Consider the following 18,205-nt stretch of genomic DNA (forward strand, 5'->3'; position numbering starts at 1 on the left):
CCGCCTCACCCTCACCCTTGGTCCTGACATCTCAGGGAGCCAGGCAGCCTTGGGGGTCTTGGCCATGCTGAGATGCAGGCTGACGTCAAGAGCCTCTTTGAGGGACAGTGTGTCCCCACCACCTGCACACACTCTGATCCTCATGTCCCCCACAGAGGAGGAGGATGTCCTGGCCTTCAACCTGCTGCGCCTGGCCACGCTGGCCTCAGCCTGGTCCCTGGTGGAGGCTGCTGGCCTGGACAGCCCGGCCTCCTCAGCCCAGCACCTTGCTGCCGACCCCTGCAGGGCTCCCATGCTCACCCCCCGCATGCAGATCCTGCAGCGCAAGGACACCTGGACCCCCAAGACCAAGCCTGTGAGTGGGGGGCCCTGGTCGCCCCCATAGCCCAGCGCCATGACCCAGGGGAAGCTTGAGCACCCACGCTAGCTGCCCACCTGCCCCATCGTGAAGCCCTGACCGGGCTCACAGGCTCCCGTGCCCCTGCCTACCAGGTATGCCCGCTGAAGGCCACCATCGACCAGCTGGACACGCAAGAGGTGGAGATGCGCATGCAGCTGGCAGAGCTGCAGCGGCGCTACAAGGAGAAGCAGCGGGAGCTGGCTCGCCTGCAACGCAGGCATGACCATGAGTACGCCAGGGGCATGGCGGGAGGGCTGGAGCCAAAGGGCGGGAACTGTGCAGCCTAGCTCAGGGTGCTACTTCATGGGCAGGGAGCGTCCCCCGTGTGCCATCTGAGCTGGGCCAGAGGCTAGGGTCTGGGAGGGTCCATAAAGGCAGTGGAAGGGTGAGGCGTTCGCCCAGCGGAGAAACCAAGTTGCGGGAGGCAGTCCAGGTGCGAGAACCGCCTAGCAGAGGCTGGTACAGGCTTCTCAGGCCAAGTCTTGGGAGAGCCTGCCCCCCGCAGCTCCCCAAGGGCAGTGCCCTCTGCTAGACCCTTGTCAGGGAGCCAGGGTGGGCGTAAGCTTCAGACCACCCCTCCTGCGGCCCCCAGGAGAGAGGAGAGCTCGAGGAGTCCGGCAAGGCGAGGACCCGGCCGGCCGAGGAAGCGCAAATACTCCAGCTTGCTGCCTACCCTGCGTGCCGGCGGCCAGCTCCCCAGGGGCGACAGCAAGAAAGTCAAGTGAGTCCTGGGTGTATGGGGTGCCTCAGGCCAGCGGGCACGTGGTGGGGCTGGGGCCAGCCCAGGATGCCCTCAAGGTCAGGCCAGCAAAGTCTGGGCTTCTTTCCGGCTCCCCGGGCTGCTCCCCCTGCACAGCTCCTCCTAAAGACCCAGCACTTCCTCCCAGAACTCTGGGCCACGGTGAGTGCCCAGCAGAGAGAGCCCAGCAGAGACGTCCTGTTCCCTCTGCCCACTGTCAGCCCTCCATCCCACCCTGGGCTCCTTTCCTCCCAGAAGCCACATGGGCCTAGAGGGCGGCCACACCAGCTCCACACACCTGACCATGGCCCCCTCGAGCGTGAGGCAGCGTTGCGTAAAAGCCTCTTTATCTGCACTGTATAAAGTCGTTGGTCACGCTGCGGTGCTGCTCACGGCTGCTTCGCGATGTTATTATCCATTACCCGCCCGGCAGAGTCGTTGGCGCACTCCCGGGCCTGGTATAATTGTCCTTCTCGACTACAAATTGCCTCTCCCGGCAGGCCCATTTGCATAAATCCTCTGAGCGCCTCCAAACACGATTGGCGTGCGCGTGTGCGCACTGCATCAATCCTGATGATTTGGTAATAATAGTTAAATCGGCACTAAATGGTTCCTTCAATTAAGGCAGAGGCAAAAAATTAATCTCGGGGCTTTATGTCACAAAACATTAGCAAACGCAGAGAAGGGTGCAGGGAGGGCTTTGCGTCGGCTGTGGGTGGTGGCAGGGAGGCGCCATATGGCTGGGGGGCCTCCCCAAGCCATCCTTCTGCCCTGCCCAGGTGTTACCTGGTTGGGGGCTCCAGGGGGCTCCCTTTGAGAACCAGCCAGCACGGTGAGGGCTGCTGGCTAGGGTGGGGCCTGCCGAGGCCAGGGTCTGGCCAGGGTCCTTGTCGGGGAGCCCCTGGTGAGGCTACCCCATGCTGCACTCAAGCCCACCTGGCATCGAACCCCCGGCCCTGGAAGCTCCGGTGGTGCTCGTGTTGCGGCCACTTTCTCCACTGACCCCAGAAGCCAGGCCCTGGCTGGAGGGCAGTGGCCGCGGGACAGGGAAGGAAAACAAGTCCAGGGAGCTTCCTTCCTAAGGATTGGGGCACCCTTCTGCCCCCTCCCCATCTGGGCTTCTGCCCACTCCCCATCCCGCTGTGGGGCCCTGCCTTGTGTGGCTGCTGTCAGTTGGGCCCAGGCAGGAAGTGGGAGGGCTGGGGTCCGGGGGCCAAGCATGGCTGCAGAGCCCAGCTTTCTGCCCGGCCTCCTCTCTGGGTGGGAAGGTGAAGGGAACCAGCCACACGAGGCAGGGCTGGGCCAGGGCGCTCCGCTTCCACCTGTGACTCATTCTCATCAACGCCATGTTGGCGGAGGAGCGGACAGGTGAGAGGCCCTGCCCCCAGCCCCCGTCTAGCAAAGGACAGACAGCCAAGCTCCCCGCCTCACACATGTGGGGCATGGGGAAACTGAGGCTTGGCATCACAGCTTCCCAGGTCCCATCTGGGAGATGGGCAGGGGGGTGCAGTGTTCCCTCCCTCAAGACCCCAAATTGAGGGCAGAGGACGAAGCTCTGAGGGGTCTGAGCCCAGCAGAGTCCCCACTCCCTGGGGACTGGGAGGCAGACCCTGGGCACGAGTTTCTCTGGCTGCTGCCCCATCCTTCCCCTGGCAGCGGCAGTGATGTTGGAGGTGAGCCCTGTTCTCAGGGGCCTCTCCTAGCACCCTCTTTCTTTCTAACTCGGTAGCAGTTGGCTCATGAGGGCCTCAGCCTTGCAGAGAAGCACAATTGTTACCGTCTCGATTTTCCAGGTGGAAAGACTGAGGCCACAACTTCAGTCACACAGTGGCCCAGCTGGCCGCAGGGCCCTGGCTCCTGAGCACTGGGCTGCCTCTCTCCAGTCAGTGGGCTGAGGGGGCTAGCGGGGAGGCAGATGCCCAGCAGGGCTCAGCACTGGGAGAGAGGGGTCTCCCGACATGCGGCTGCACCACATGACCTCCCCCAGGGTGCCCAGGTGTGCCTGCATCTGGCCTACACCCATCTGCACCCCCGTGCCCCCAGGGCCGTGCGGTCCAGCCTGAGCCTGCTGTGTGCCGAGCTGCGGGGCGGTGGTGATGAGCCCACAAAGAAGCGAAGCCGACTGGTAAAGGGCGTCCACGTGGGCCTGCAGCCTGCCTCTGTGGTGAGTCCCGAGGCCCACCCTCGGGCTCAGGGTGTGGGATGTTAAACAGACAGATCCCAAGCAAGCACTGCCACCCAGCCCTGCGCCAATACCCAGCTGGGCTCCCACTGCTCGGATGAGCAAACCAAGGCCAGGCAAGCTTCAGGACCTCACAGCAGAGGCTGGCCTCTGACCCTGCGGGTGGGACGGGGGGCTAGTTATGCTCCATGATTCCTCCTCAGCTCACTCCAGCAGACGGAAAAGGAATGCAGAGGTACCCCAGGTTACAGAGGGAATGAGGGCCCACCGTGTCCAGGGGTCAGTGCACACCTGGTGGATTGGGCGGGCTAAGGGCAGCTGCCCCTCCCCTGGGGTGGGATCCCCCACCAGATGCCGGCATCCGCTTCTTCTCTGTGCAGGGTGCGCTCCTGCCCCTCCCCGTTCCAGGGTCCTGCAAGGGACAGGTGAGAGGCAGGTCTGAGCCTGATGTCACTTTGCCCACCCCTCCCGAGCAGGAGGCTGGTGCCTCTGCCCAGAGCACACACAGCCACCTAGGCCCTTGGCCTCCCTCCCCCAAGCCTGACCTAAGGGAGGGCAGTCCGTAGGGGCTGCGGAGTGGGGGACGGGACAGGCACAATCATAGGCTCCTGTGGGCAAGCCCTGTGCCCCTGGGCCAGATGTTGTCTCCACTTCTTTGGAGGGCCAGGCCCAGGGAAGTGACACCTTCTGAGAGTGGCTTGGGGCCAGGGACCCAGTGAGTGCAGCCGCCGCTTGCCCATTTGCAGGAGAAGGTTCGGTGCAAGAAGACCAGTAGTCAGGGCGAGCTGGCGTCTGCAGTTGCCCACAAGGTGGCCCAGCTGAAGCCAAAGGTCAAGAGCAAAGGGCTGCCCGCCAGCTTCAGCCCCTTCCAGCGGAAGGAGGCTGCCCCAGGCGGGAGAATTCGGAAGAAGCTGTCCCGAGCCCAGAGCGCCACAGTGTCTGGGGCAGCCCGGCACCCACAGCCCATCATTGGCAACGGCGGCAGGGAGACACCCAAGTTCCCCGCCCAGCCAGCAGAGGCCACAGCACATGAGGCAGGCAAGTCCTTGGTCTGAGCTTGGCAGCCAGGACCTCCGGGCCATGGTCACTCAGGGGCTGGGGGAGAAGGCAGGCAGGGGCTAGGACGGCCACTGGAGCCAAGTCAGGGCTCCTGGGGTGTGCTGGACCCTGGGAGAACCTCCTGCTCTCACGGGGAGGGGCAGAAGACCCTGCCCCAGGGCAGAGCCCAGCTGTCTCACTGCCCCACCCCCACATCGGGGCCAAGAGGAGGAAAGAGGCCCCTGGGTACATCCTGGAAAGGGGGCTAAAAATAGCCCTTCTGCCTGCTCCAGCCTACCTTCCTGCAGCGTTGGGCTAGGCTGACCTGGGGGGGTTATCTGGCCCTCAGCAAACACACATGTCTAGAAACAGGAGCCTGGAAAAATAGACACTGGCTCCCCGCCAGCCCTTGCCCCGCCAGGTCTCCCCTGAGAAAGAACAAAGGGAGGGGAAGAGGAAGCAGGAGGCGCTGATAGGACAGGAGGACTATAGAAAGGGGACGGGGCTGCCCTGGGGAGGGGGATCCCCAGGCCAGCAAGGTGGGCGGCCCACTGCCCCAGGCATGAGAAAATGGAGGCAAGGAAAAGAAGGTCAGAGAGGGGCCTCCCCTCCCCATCCCCGTCCAACACCCTCAGCTGGACGCCTGGCCCAGGGGCCTGCCCCTCAAAGCAGCCCCAGGGATGACAGTAACAGGGCTCGTCTCAGCGCCACAACACGTCCACACATGAGAATGATCAGTTCCCCCAAACCCAGCCCAAAATGGTGCTGCTCTGACGCCAGGTCATCCGGACCCTCCACCTCCCCCCCAGGCAGTGGCTCTGACAGTGAGAACGGCGAGGGTCTCTCAGGAACAGAGACACCCCGCAAGGAGCCTGGGCTGGTGCTGCATACTGGGGCCAGCATGGCCATGCTGGGGCCCTCACCCTCCTCCGTGGTCAAGATGGAAGCCAACCAGAAGGCCAAGAAGAAGAAGGAGCGGCAGGGCTTGCTAGGTGAGCCGGCGGCAAAGGCGGCTGGGGTCAGCCTGGCCGGCAGCAACCTGGCAGCTGGGACCCCTGTGATGGCCCCCCTCACTCCCACAGGGGCCTGCCACCTGTCCAGCCCAGAGAGTGAGGTCAAGATCAAGAGGCGGACGGTGAAGGCCAAGGTGGGCACCAAGCTGGAGCGGGCCCCGGGGCGCAGGCCCCCAGGCGCGCCAGGCGAGAAGGCGGCCAAGGGCAAGGCCAAAGGCGGCCGGCGCAGAGAGCCGGGGGCCACCCCCAGCAGGGACACCCTCTTCAGCCCCACCCGGGCCTTCACCTGCCGCGAGGAGGGCAGCAAACTGGCCAGCGAGCGCCTCAAGAGAGCCACACGCAAGAGCACGATGCTCCAGCCGGGACTACGGGTGAGGCTCAGCAGGCACCCCCCCAGTCAGCGGGCATCGCTGGGTAATTGGTCACCCAATGATCAGCGGGCACCTGAGGGTCCCGGGCCCAGTGGGGTGGGTACCAGATGTGAAAGGCCTGGGGACCCTCGCCTCACCCTCTCCTTGTTCTGAGTCACACCCTTGGGCTCACACGCAGAGTCAGCACGAGTTACACCCTGGGCTGGCCGCCGGCTGGGAGGCTAGTGCCACCCTCACCTCAGTCCCTTCCCACCTGCCCCAACAGCGGAAGAATGGGGCCCTCTCCATCGCCCTGTCGCCCCGAAACGCCAAGGCCATCCTGGGGAGGGGCAGGAAGGTGGCCAAGGTGAAAAGCAAGGCCGGCAGCAAGCAGGTAGTGTCCCCCACCCCTGGGGTCCAGCCAGGGCCCAGGTCTCTCCCCCACCCCCCAGAGGGAGCTGACCCCTCTGGCCCCCAGGGCAAGGGCCGGGCGGTGAGCCGGCTGCTAGAGAGCTTCGCAGTGGAGGGCGACTTTGAGTTTGACGACAGCAGCAGCTTCTCAGAGGAGGAGGAGGGTGCCAGCGGCCGCCTGAGCGCAGAACAGAGCGCCGCCCTGGGTAAGCGGCCGGGAGGGGGCGCTGAGTGTTGGGGGCACAGAGGGCAGGCAGAAGCCAGGCGCTGACACCCCCGTTCCCCCAGCGCGCTCATGCACCATCCACAAGGAGGACCTGCAGGACGGGCTGCCCGTGCTCATCCCCAAGGAGGATAGTCTGCTGTATGCAGGCAGCGTCAGGACTCTGCAGCCCCCGGACATGTGAGGCCTGGGTGTGGGCGGGGCAAGGTATGCGGGCTGCAACCTGGGCGGCCGTGGACCCGCAGGTCCCTTCACACTCCCCCCAACGGCTCTCAGCTACAGCATCGTCATCGAGGGTGAGAGAGGCAACCGGCAGAGGATCTACTCGCTGGAGCAGCTGCTGCAGGAGGCGGTGAGGGGACGGCCCCCACTCGGCCCACCACCCTGGGGAGGTGGGCCTGGCTGCACCGTGCCCCTCTTGGCACCCCTCGGCCCACCCTTGCCCGCTCAGGGTTTGCCACCCCTGCTGTTCCCACAGGTTCTCGATGTCCGGCCGCAGTCTAGCCAGTATCTTCCTCCTGGCACGAGGGTCTGCGCCTACTGGAGCCAGAAGTCCCGTTGCCTGTACCCAGGCAATGTGGTCCGAGGTAAGCCACGCCCAAGGCCCCCCAGCGAAAACGCTTCGCCCCTCCCTTCAAGCAAAGCTGCAGACAAGGCCCCCAGAGTGCCTGGGGAAGGGTCCCTGCCTCTCAGGGAGGGCCTCCCACCAGCCCTGCTTCCCAGGCGGAGCTGGGCAGGCAGAGCTAACAGTGGGATCAGCTCCTCGGTCACCAGGCGAGGCAAGGGGGTATGTGGGGTAGGGACAGGGTGGGGGCTCTGGCTCTTCAGAAGGGCTGGCAGCGAAGGGGACCCAGGGCCCTGGTCCTGGGGGTCATGAACCGGTACATGAGCACCAGCTCCCCTAGGGTGAATCCTCCCGATCCCCCAGGCAGGGGATGTGGTGCCCCTGGGATCTGATGGGCAGGTGGACAGGTGGGTGAGCAGGAGGCCTCCAGGCAGGCCTCGGCCGGGTGTGTATTTGCACACGTGGACGTGTTTCTTGGGAGAGGTCAGGGCCCCACATCCCTGTGTGCGTGCCCCGGGGTGGGGGTGATGGATGGCGGTAATATTGCTGCTCCAGCCACGATGCAGGAGGCAGAGGGGAGGCCGTCTGCTCCCCAGCTGCCGTGGCAGCTCCAAGGTCGAATGTGACCAGGGAGCAGAATCTTCCCAGCGTCATTTGTCAGCTGCCCGGGAGCCCATCCTGTCATCCTCCCATCCTGGCCGCCAGGGAGAGCCCTGTGGGCCCTGAGCGGAGGGCTGCGTGCTCAGGTAGGCCCCGTCCCCAGGCGCCTCCAGTGATGAGGAGGAGGACCTGGACTCAGTGGTGGTGGAGTTTGACGATGGGGACACCGGCCACATCGCCGTCTCCAACATCAGGCTGCTGCCTCCGGACTTCAAGATCCAGTGTGAGCCCTGGGACCCGCCCGGGGGGCCTCTCCCTGCCTAGTCAGCCCCGAGGGCCAGAGTCAGGCTGGGTCTCCCCTGGGTCCAGACAGGCTTCCGAGGAGGGTGGAGAGGAGGTGGTCACCCGGCAGCACAGTGCTGAGGCGGCTCGTCCACTCTGCAGGCACAGAGCCCTCGCCAGCCCTGCTGGTGTCCAGCAGCTGCCGGAGGACCAAGAAAGCTTCCTGCGAGGCCCCCCCACCCAGTGAGGCCACTGCCCCTAGCCTGTCCTCTAAGGTGCATGACAGCCCGGAAGCCTCAAAGACCCCTGGGAAGAAATCCATCAGCAAAGACAAAGCTGGTACTCAGGGGACTGCTGAGAACAGAGGGGGGATGCCCCCGGGGCAGGGGGGAGGGGGGCGGGAGGGGTGGGCAGGCGGAACTTCTGACTACCTGGCCTCCCCCAGGCAAAGCGGAGCTCCTACCCTCAGGTGCCAAGCCCTCCTCAGGGGCCTCAGACCACTTCCTGGGCCGCCGGGGCAGCCCGCTGCTGAGCTGGTCGGCAGTGGCGCAGACCAAGCGGAAGGCGGTGGCCGCGGCGACAGCGGGTGGCAAGGGGCCGGGCGTGCTGCAGAACCTCTTCCAGCTCAACGGCAGCGCCAAGAAGCTGCGGGCCCGCGAGGCGCTGTTGCCCGTGCACAGCGTGGCTGCGCCTGTGTTCGGCAACGGCTTCCGCGCCGACTCCTTCAGCAGCCTGGCCAGCTCCTACGCGCCCTTCGTCGGCGGGGCTGGCCCGGGCCTGTCCGGGGGCACCCACAAGCTGCTGCGGGCCAAGAAGGCCGAGCGGGCCGAGGCTGAGAAGGGCGGGCGGCGGCGGGCAGGCGGCGAGTTCCTGGTCAAGCTGGACCACGAGGGCGTGACCTCCCCCAAGAACAAGAACTGCAAGTCGCTGCTCATGGGCGACAAGGACCTCGGGCCCAAGCTGGGGCGGCCCCTGCCCAACCCCAGCTACACACACCCGGCCCTCGTGGGCAAGGACAGGAAGGGCCGGGCACCCGTCCACCCACTGCCCATGGGGCTGGCGCTACGAAAATTCACAGGCCAGGCTGAGTACCCGCTGCCCTGCGACAGTGACTGCCACAGCTCCTACTCAGACGAGGAGGAGGATGGGCCCGGGCTGGCCCCCAGCATGCCCTCCCGCTTCCTCGCCCGCCTGTCCGTGTCCTCCTCCTCCTCGGGCTCGTCCACCTCCTCCTCCTCCGGCTCCCTGTCCACCTCCAGCCTCTGCTCCTCGGACGATGAGGGCTCCTCCTACAGCTCAGATGACGAGGACCCGGCCCTGCTACTGCAGACATGCCTCACCCACCCGGTGCCCACCCTCCTGGCCCAGCCCGAAGCCCTGCGCTCCAAGGGAGGCGGCCCGCACACGCACGCCCAGCGCTGCTTCCTGTCCAGGGCTGCAGTGGCCGGCGGGGGCACGGGCCCCAGCGGCAGCAAATCCAAGCTGAAGCGTAAGGAGGCCATGAGCTTCTCCAAAGCCAAAGAGCTGTCCCGGAGGCAGCGGCTGCCTTCCGTGGAGAACCGTCCAAAGATCTCCGCCTTCCTGCCCGCCCGGCAGCTCTGGAAGTGGTCAGGGAACCCCACACAGGTAAGTGGGCCATCTCCCCCTGGGCAGGGGGCCCAATGAGGAGCCCTGGTGCCCAGGGAAGCTGGCACGTGTTCCTGCTCCCCGGCTCCCTCTCTCTCTCTCCTTTTTTGGATTATTCTATTCAGTTTCAACTAAGAAAATTAGGAAACTCAAGGGAAGAACAAATACCCACCCATGATCCAAGGAGGCAAATACCCACTGTCTCAATTTCACCTCCAAGTCCTCGCTTTTGCCTGTGTGATCATATGAGTGGCTTTTGCACCAGGCACCTGTCCTGTATTTTGTTTTGCCTGTTGCGGCTCCACTTGTCAGTGTTGCACTGAGCATCTTTCCACGTTGATGAACAACACGGCCAGCTTTGGGAGAGCCTCGAAATACCACTGCATGGACACACATGTTTTCTTTGCCAACACTCTGTGGGTGGACCCGTAGTTGTTCAGGGCTTTTGCCCTTGTAAACACTGCTGCAGGGAACAGCTCATGGGTGTTGCCCTCTCTGCCTTCAGAGCCCACGTTCCTTTAGAGTCAATTAGGGTCTTGATGTCGTGACCTGGTGGGCAGGGTAGACCCAGGCATGGCCGACCTTGTCCTGGACCTGTGACTTGGTAGTGTTCCTCCAGCAGTTGTCCTGCCCTGTCTTGCCCTCACAGGTGCCTGTGCACACACGCTCACACACACGACATGCCATCTGTCCATCCTGCACTCTCTCTCTTCCTCTCTCTGTCTCTATCATTCTCTCTCCTGCGCCTCCCAGCCACCGCCTATCCCCCGGGCCCCCTCGTCACCCCTTTGCTTCTGGTTGTCTTCCCTGCAGAGGCGCGGCATGAAGGGGAAGGCCAGAAAGCTGTTCTACAAGGCCATCGTCCGGGGCAAGGAGACGCTGCGCATCGGAGACTGTGCCGTCTTCCTGTCGGCTGGGCGGCCCAACCTGCCCTACATCGGCCGCATCGAGAGCATGTGGGAGTCGTGGGGCAGCAACATGGTGGTGAAGGTCAAGTGGTTCTACCACCCAGAGGAGACCAAGCTGGGGAAGCGGCAGAGCGACGGGAAGGTAAGGGCCTGGGAGCTGTGGGCAGGCGGGGGGTTCTGGGGTGGTGTGGGCAGCAGCCGAAACAAGGGGAGTGGTCATCTCTGAACACCCCCTCCCCATCCCCCACACCCCAAAGCCTCTCAGCCCAGGGCGGCCCCAGGCCCCTCAGGGAACAACACAGCTGAGGGCTGGTGCCCTAGAGCCAAGCCGCATGGGTCCCTCCCCAGCCGCACCTCTGAGGCTCCCCGTGAAATGGGTGATGATTTCACCTTGTTGGGGGCTGTGCCCCATGGCAGCAGGTAACACCGAGCAGGTCTCATCCGAGGCAGCCCCTCTCTGCCCCACGGGCCCTGTGAGGCTCCCTGCCTCACAATGCCAGCCTGAGACAGAAAACGCCCCCGTGCACTCTCCGGTCTGCCCTGAGAAGAACCCAGGTTTGTAGATGGTGCAGAAACAAGCATTTCTCCAACTCTGCCCGGCCACACAGTTAAAAGTCTCCTTCCAGGGCCGGCTCCGTGGCTTAGCGGTTAAGTGCGCGCGCTCTGATGCTGGCGGCCCGGGTTCGGATCCCGGGCGCGCCCCGAGGCACCACTTCTCCGTCCAACGTGAGGCCGAGTCCCACGTACAGCAACTAGAAGGATGTGAACCTATGACATACAACTATCTACTGGGGCTTTGGGGGGAAAAACTGAATAAATAAAATCTTTAAAAAAAAAAAAAAGTCTCCTTCCAGAACCCAGGGATTGGGTGGGGTGCGCTGGCCAAGCTGGCTGCTGATGCCGAGTGCTCCTCACCCTCCTCACCCCCACAGAACGCACTGTACCAGTCCTGCCACGAGGACGAGAATGACGTGCAGACCATCTCCCACAAGTGCCAGGTCGTGGGGCGTGAGCAGTACGAGCGGATGACGCGGAGCCGCAAGTACCAGGACCGGCGGGACCTCTACTACCTGGCAGGCACCTACGACCCCACCACGGGACGCCTGGTGACAGCTGACGGCGTGCCCATCCTGTGCTGAGCCTGCACCTGACTGGCCCGCAGAGGCCCTGCGCGCCCAGTGATGCCCAGGGCGCGGAGCCACGAGGACGCTGGACTGGCGGCCACGAGCCCCGCACGCCTGAGGGGCGAGTCTGAGCAAATATGCAAACCCACCAGGCAAGATCCAGGCTTTTTTATTATTTTCCCTGGAAAGAGAGCTCCTGGGCCTCGGAACCCAGTCCCATCCTGTCTGCTGCAGAGAGTCGGCTGTGTCCCACCAGCCAGCCACTCTCTCTTTTCCCACACCGGCAGTTCATGAGAGATTAGAATCCAAGCCATATTTTCCCTAGTACCTCCGACTGTCTCCCACCAGGGAAAGCAGAAATCAGGTGTGTTGTCTATTTATTTCTCTATGTAAATACTGTATTTCTGCGGGGAAGTTTTGTGGAAAAGGAATTTTTTCCCCACACGTGTGACGAGGATGTGTGTGCGTGTGTGTGTATGTGTGTGTATGTAGAGATTTTGTTCTGGGGGGTTTTCTTTGAAAATGCACTGTTTTTCTCAGCCTAGCTGAGTTCCCACTGGGGCATCTGTGATGACAGAGGCAGCTGGGAGGGGGCAGGGGCTGGAGGCCACAGGTGGGGTCGAATGGGACCCTCGGTTACACCTGCTGATCTCTTGGGGGGACTGTGTAAGATGGAAGTCACACGAGTTTATTTCTTTTTAACTCATCTCCTAGGAACAAAAGTATTGGGGGGAGATTCATTGATGAGGGTCCCTTGGGGAGAGAAGGGATTCCACAAGCTAAAATGAAAGCCAGGATCAGCTGGTCCCCCCAGCCCGTGAGTGTGACAGCAGCCATACGTATCTTACCTCTGTTTAAAAAAAACAAAAATGAACAAATATTTTAAAGTATTGATATGAAAAAGTGATGTTTTGATTTTATTTCCTGAATAGTCCAAGTTATTGCTGATTTCCGTTTCGATTGCCAGTTTGTCCAGCCTCTACTCAGAGCAGGGAAGGGACTGGCCCCTGCCAACACACGTGGAGGTTTCTGGGCCTTGTCTCTGGCCCCTTGGCAGGGCAGATGGCTTGGCAGGCTAGTGCTTGGAGTGTGGAGCAAGGGTCCCTCCTGCCCGCCCGAGCCCACACCCTGGCCCTGAGTGGAGGGAGCTCCCCTCTGCCCAGTGATCTGGGCACTGTGGTGCTGGGTGGGTGTCCCAGACCCTCAGCACCACCCCAGGAACCCCAGAGAACATGTCACCCTTCACTTTTCCCACGGCCAAGAAGGACAGACAGGGCAAGCTAGACCTGTGGCCCCACAGCCCTTGTCCCCAAAACCCACCAAGGGCCATGTGCTCCCATGTCGCACCACACCAGGGCTCCCCTGGCCCCACTGGGAGCCCCAGGAAAGCCCCCCAAGCTAGCCACTGCTCTTTAGGACAAGTTTTTGTGTGACCTACAGCCCTACAGCCCAGTTCCCCGGGAAACAAGGCATGGCGGTGGGTGCTGGCACCCCAGCCTGGGCCCTCTCGGCCTCTCTTTCTTTCAGACCAGGAAACCATCCTGGCCCTACCTGGAGGGTATTCCTCCCGCTCCTGGCGGCTCCATGGGAAGTGCAGGGACAAGGAGGGGCCCCCCCCGAACCCCAGCTTGCCCTTGCTACCCAACCCTCCCCTTTGTCTCGACCGAGTGCAATATTTCATTCCTGGTGGCATCATTCTGGTGGTGTCCAGTGGCTGAGGGGCTGCCCGCGGCTGGGGAAGCAGGAAGATGCTGAATGGAGAAGTCGTGCACCACTCCACGTGGGGACAGCCCAGCTGCGGAAATGGAACCCAGGCAAAGGGAGGTGCCCTTCTTGCGGGTTCCTGCCCCTCCTGCAGGTTTCCTCTGTCCTGCCCTCTTCTCGTCCCTCCTGCATCTGTGCGTGTGGACGTTGCAGCCCCTCCCCTGAGCCGTAGTTAAACCTGGCAGAAGCTCCGCTATTGTAAATGTGTAAAACTAAGAGGATGCTGGGGTTTTTTTTTTCAATGTAAACACTAAAATCAAACAAAAAAAACACAAAGGTTTTATGAACAGCAAACTCTATGTAAAGGCATTTTAGTATTAAATTTTTTATTGATAACTTGCTTAAGAATAAATATATGAACTATTGTACAGTTTTTGGTGGTCTGGAATCCTAACTCTGCCTCAGTGTCCGTGTGTGTCACACGGTGACTCCCTGGAGGCCTCAGAGACTCGGAGGTCTCAGCAGACATGCCCAAGCCTCAAGCCTGGGGCGTCCAGGCCAGGGCTGCCCCCTCATTAGCCAGAGCGGAGCCCCTCGAGGGACTGGGTCTCAGGCCCGTGAGAGGAACGTTGGTCCAGAATGGGTTTGGGGTGGTCTTGGCCTTTGAGACCCTCCCAGGACGAGGGTCTCTTTCTTTACAGATCTCACCAGACGTGGGTCAGATGTCCAGCCTGAACCAGCCCATGTGGCCAGGGCAGGCGGCCCTGGAGGGGAGAAGGGGAGGGTCAGCCCCCACAAGGCACAGGCATAAGGGGGAAGGGTGGTCCCCAAAGTTCTGTAGCCAGTGGGGGGAGTGGTGTGGGCAGACCAGACAGCAGACACCCTCCTCAAGGAGGGCATGAATTTATTCATTCAACAAACATTTTCTTGACTGACAGCTGTGTAGGGGTAATAAATAAACAATGCTCCTGACTGTTAAACGGAGAGTTGACAACCCAAGTTTGGGGGGTGTCAGGAAGGGGGGTACATCTAGGGGACTGGGAAGCCACCTCAATGCACCCCCTAGCTAGAGAGAGCCTCGCCCAGTGACTGTGGACCCTGAGGGCTTTCCGCGAAGCCTGCCACTTAGCCAGGGAGGGCGTCCTGTTCTCCCTCCACCTCTGGGACCCCTGGGGAGGGAAGCCACAGCTAGGATTGGGGAACCCAGTGAGGGACCCCCAGTGAGGGGGGCAGATATGCAGGCGCAAGGTCAGTGCAGGTAGTGGGGCTGTGACCCAGATACCCACCCCCCACAGGCTTAAGGAGCTGCAAGTCCACCATCAAATTGAGGGCACTCCCTCTGCGGCCCAGGGCTCAGAGTTGGAGGGGCCAGGCCAGCACCTGGGGGAGGTGCTGGCAGCCAGAGAAAGGCTCTAAGGGGTGGAGAGCAGGACCATAGGGCTGGGGTGGAGGGCCAGGGGGAGCCACCACTGGGCCCACGAATGGGGGCAGGTAGGGTGAGCCAGGAGGCAGGTGACCACTGAGACACAGCAAGTGGGGGGGCCACAGCAGGATCAGGTGAGCCCCCAAGGGTCCAACCTCACCCTGAGGAGCTCTGCAGGAGGCAGCAGTGGGCCCTGGGTTAGGACACATGGCCCAGCCCCCACCAGCCTGTCTTCCCTGGGGCACCCTGGCCCCACTACAACCCACCACGACCTGACCCACCTGGGCCCTGCTCATTCCCCCAGCCCCAGCACCTCCCTCACCACCCCCCTCCAGTTGCCTCCCTGCCCCTCTCCCTCTTCCCGCCTTAACTCAGACAGGGTGGCCCTTGCCTTCCAGAACCTCCCGCCCCCCAGAACAAGGCCTGGGCAAGGGGCAGGGGGTAGGCACATGAGGCTGTGGAGCCCCAAGGGTTAAACATGCAGGACTGTGCTCTGATCAAGACAAACGAGCCATGATATGAAATGCTGAAGCAAGATGGATGATGGCACTGGGGGAGCGAGATCAATAAAAGTGATGTTTTATCAGGGACAAATGACAACCCAGTGGATCGCAATTCATTTTTAATATCACAAACCAACTGGGGACAAGGGGCTTTAATTGTTCATGCCCTGGCCTGGGCGAGGTGGCTGGGGGGGGCTGGGCAGAGACAGGGGAAAGGTTGGCTCTGCGGCCCAGCCAGCCAAGTGGTCTTCTGGGCACTCAGCCGGCCACAGGCAGGTGGCCAGTCGGGCCCCTGGCAGCCTCCTGAGTCTGTGCAGCTGCACAAGGCTGCACCAGGCAAGGAGGGACCCGCCGCAGGGGCCCCTGGGTGCTGGCTGAGGAAGTGGACAGGGATGGGACAAAGGAGAATGACCCTGAAAGGCTCCCTTGCCTCCCACCAGGAACCCAGGGGTCTCGACCTCCATATTCCACTCCCCCTCCCCCCTGCTGTCACCTCGTCCCATTCCCCAGGGGTCCCGGGGACAAGCCAGCACCCCTCCAAGGCCGTTTCTCCTCTAAAACTCAGGCCTTCTGTACCCTCCCGGCACCTGCCTCAGGCTGCCCACTCAGACCTGGGCTGCTAAGTGGACGAGACCCCAGTAGACAGATGGGCTGGGGGGGTCATTAATGGCCCAGCCCCCCACTGGGTGCCCACCCAGGGCCAGAGTACCACTGTGAGGCCCAAGGGACTCGGCCTCCAAGAGAAGGCCGGGTAGAGGGGAGGCCAGCAGGGTGAGGCGGTGTGTGGGACTGTGGCATGGTGTGCCCCATCTCAGGCCTTAGAGTCCTTGTCTGTGAAATGGGCCCCTGACTTTTGCCCGCCAATGAGACTGGGGTGAGGTGCATGGGAGGCAGCAGGAGGCATCTACGGACCTGCATGTTGAGGGGGACCTTTCCCTGGTCCCCACACCACTGCCCCCAGGTAGGAAGAGCCAGGCGCTTGCTTGCTGCCTCCTCAACACCCTCCTGGCCAGCAGTGACCAGAGCTTGGAGTGAGGGGACATGCACAGGGCCCCAGGCTGTATGTGCTGGACTTTGATTTCACACCCCTGTCCAGCTCGGCGGCCCGGCTCTTCCACACCTGGCGATTCCTCAGGGCCCAGAAAGCTGCCCCAGCAACTCCACCAAGGGTCCCCGAAGCCTCCCCGGGGGCTCAGCCTGGGGACTGATCGGGGCTTCCCCAGGGGTGCACGTGGGGGGCTGCCCTCCCTCATCCTCCAAGTTCGAGGAGCCATCTAGGTGTCAAGTCTGCATCCACCTGCTGCCCCCACATGGAGAAGGACCCCTAGCAGAATCCCCAGAGCCATGGTTCACACCTCCCTCCCTCACACTACCCAGGGACCCTACAGGTCCACGAGGGCCGTGGAGACCCTGTGCAGCCCCCAGCCCAGCCCTGAAGATGGCAGGAGCGTGGGGGCTGCTGAGACAGAGGAACGGAGGGCGAGAAAGGAAAGGCAGCACCAAGCTTCCAGGTCGGGTAGGCAGAGAAGCCGGGGCCGACGAGGGGCTCCAAGCAGCCACCTGGGTGGGGGTGCCAATGTTCCTCCTTCCCTCCCACCCCTCCACCCCCTCTGCTGCCCCTTCCCTAGGCTGCAGCTCCTGGAACTCAGCCTGTCAGGAGTGCTGACACACACTGCTCCTCTGTCAAGCTCTGCGTCCCTCCAAGGTCGGCCTGGGCCCCAGGGAGAGAGTCTCCATCAGACTTACTAAAGACCAGACCCCCGGGAGGTGTGGGGATGGACGGGGTGGCTGTGGGCCCTCATGGACAGCACTGGGACCCCTTTTCTTCACCCTCCTCACCAGAGCCCAGACCAGCTCTGGTGGTAACTAAAAGCCAGCTCAGCTACTCAAGGCATGGCAGATTCGTCACACCTGGCCAGCCTGGCCGGGACAGGAGAGGCTGCTGCAGGACAGGAGGATCATCAGGCTGTAAACCTGGCCGTCAAGGAGGGGCAGGGCCTCGGCCCATTCTGATCCCTGACTCAGCATTCCGTAGTCTTACCGCCCCTCCGCAGAGCCTCGCTTCCTCACCCCACACCCTCAGGAGTCCTGCAAGGGCCCAGGCGAAGCAGCAAGAGGACAGGGCAGCCTCCAACTCCCCCTCTGTGTCTGGTGCCATATCGAGGGGATCAAGTCTGTGGCCAGAGCTCTCCAGGCGTTTACATCAATTCTGAGGTTCAGAACCCACTCGAATCCCGACCGCTGGGATTCCCCAAACAGGAAGCAGCAGCCATCCCTGAAAAGCATCCAAAGAACTGTCCTGTCCCAGCTTTGCTGGTGAGCCAACCAAACACAAGCCGCTTGGAGCCCAGAGAAGGGCTGGTAAGGAGCAAGCCGCACAGCAGCGGGAATCATTTGTTTTCTTAGGTTCCACGTTCCCCTGACAACATCCTTTGCCCCTTTCCTTCGCTTAGCTCGAGTTCTCAGATGCTCTCCATCACACACTGCCCCAACTTCAGAGTCAGCAGGGCCCCTCACACGGATGTTTCCTGTCTGATTTTACACCCTCGGGACCAGGGCTCCCGAGTCTGACTGCATCCATCTGCAGAAAGAAAAGGCGAGGGACTGACCCAGCAGCACCCTAGGCTCGCCGGGCCAATGCCTGTTGTTCAGGGAAAACCTTCACCGGTCCTGTCTCCCTCCATGGAGAGGGACAGCGGGCCCCTGATGATACCCAGGGCTGGCGGGGAAGCTGCCAACGCCTCCAGTCTATTCCAAACATCCTGGAATCGGTTATCCTGCCCATCAGAAAAAGGCACAGCCCGCATCTTTTCTCAACCCCCGCAGATGTGATCTGCTCCTGGCAGAAACACAACTTGTTTCTGTCTGTCCACCCATCCACCCATTGTCTGTCATTTCAACAAGTATGGACTGAAGACCTACTTTGTGCTGGGACCCGTGCCAGGCACCGGGATGCAGTGCCAGGGGATTACACGAAGTCCCCTCCAGGAGCTCAGAGGCCAGCAGGGAAGAAGGCTGGTACAGAAGCCGTGGCATCCAGCAAGCCCAGAGCTCCATGGAAAAGCTGTGCTGGAGGGCGCCCGGCAGGTCCCTCCTTAGCACAGAGCAGCTGAG

The 18,205-nt window shown here is 62.4% G+C and overlaps 1 protein-coding gene across 2 annotated transcripts in view; it reads left to right on the plus strand.

Annotated features, from left to right (window-relative positions):
* The window catches only part of BAHCC1 (BAH domain and coiled-coil containing 1), a 69,410-nt gene extending 55,812 nt beyond the window's left edge, over nt 1-13,598 (plus strand). The window contains exons 12-28 of one of the 2 annotated variants that reach the window (XM_087441772.1): nt 156-355; nt 493-629; nt 993-1,121; nt 3,183-3,303; nt 3,702-3,746; nt 4,068-4,363; nt 5,173-5,743; nt 6,009-6,116; nt 6,201-6,339; nt 6,422-6,536; nt 6,633-6,708; nt 6,835-6,943; nt 7,685-7,804; nt 7,966-8,142; nt 8,249-9,429; nt 10,243-10,479; nt 11,270-13,598. In XM_087441772.1, coding sequence (XP_087297898.1) covers nt 156-355; nt 493-629; nt 993-1,121; nt 3,183-3,303; nt 3,702-3,746; nt 4,068-4,363; nt 5,173-5,743; nt 6,009-6,116; nt 6,201-6,339; nt 6,422-6,536; nt 6,633-6,708; nt 6,835-6,943; nt 7,685-7,804; nt 7,966-8,142; nt 8,249-9,429; nt 10,243-10,479; nt 11,270-11,476 — 3,968 coding nt within the window. In that variant the 3' untranslated portion in view covers nt 11,477-13,598. The remainder of the gene's footprint in view (nt 1-155; nt 356-492; nt 630-992; nt 1,122-3,182; nt 3,304-3,701; nt 3,747-4,067; nt 4,364-5,172; nt 5,744-6,008; nt 6,117-6,200; nt 6,340-6,421; nt 6,537-6,632; nt 6,709-6,834; nt 6,944-7,684; nt 7,805-7,965; nt 8,143-8,248; nt 9,430-10,242; nt 10,480-11,269) is intronic. The other variant, XM_014789417.2, reaches the window with a different exon arrangement.
* The last annotated feature ends 4,607 nt before the right edge of the window (nt 13,599-18,205 follow it).

Source organism: Ceratotherium simum, chromosome 16 (assembly GCF_057802395.1).
Source record: "Ceratotherium simum simum isolate JZ-2026a chromosome 16, ASM5780239v1, whole genome shotgun sequence".
Classification (NCBI taxonomy): Eukaryota; Metazoa; Chordata; class Mammalia; order Perissodactyla; family Rhinocerotidae; genus Ceratotherium; species Ceratotherium simum.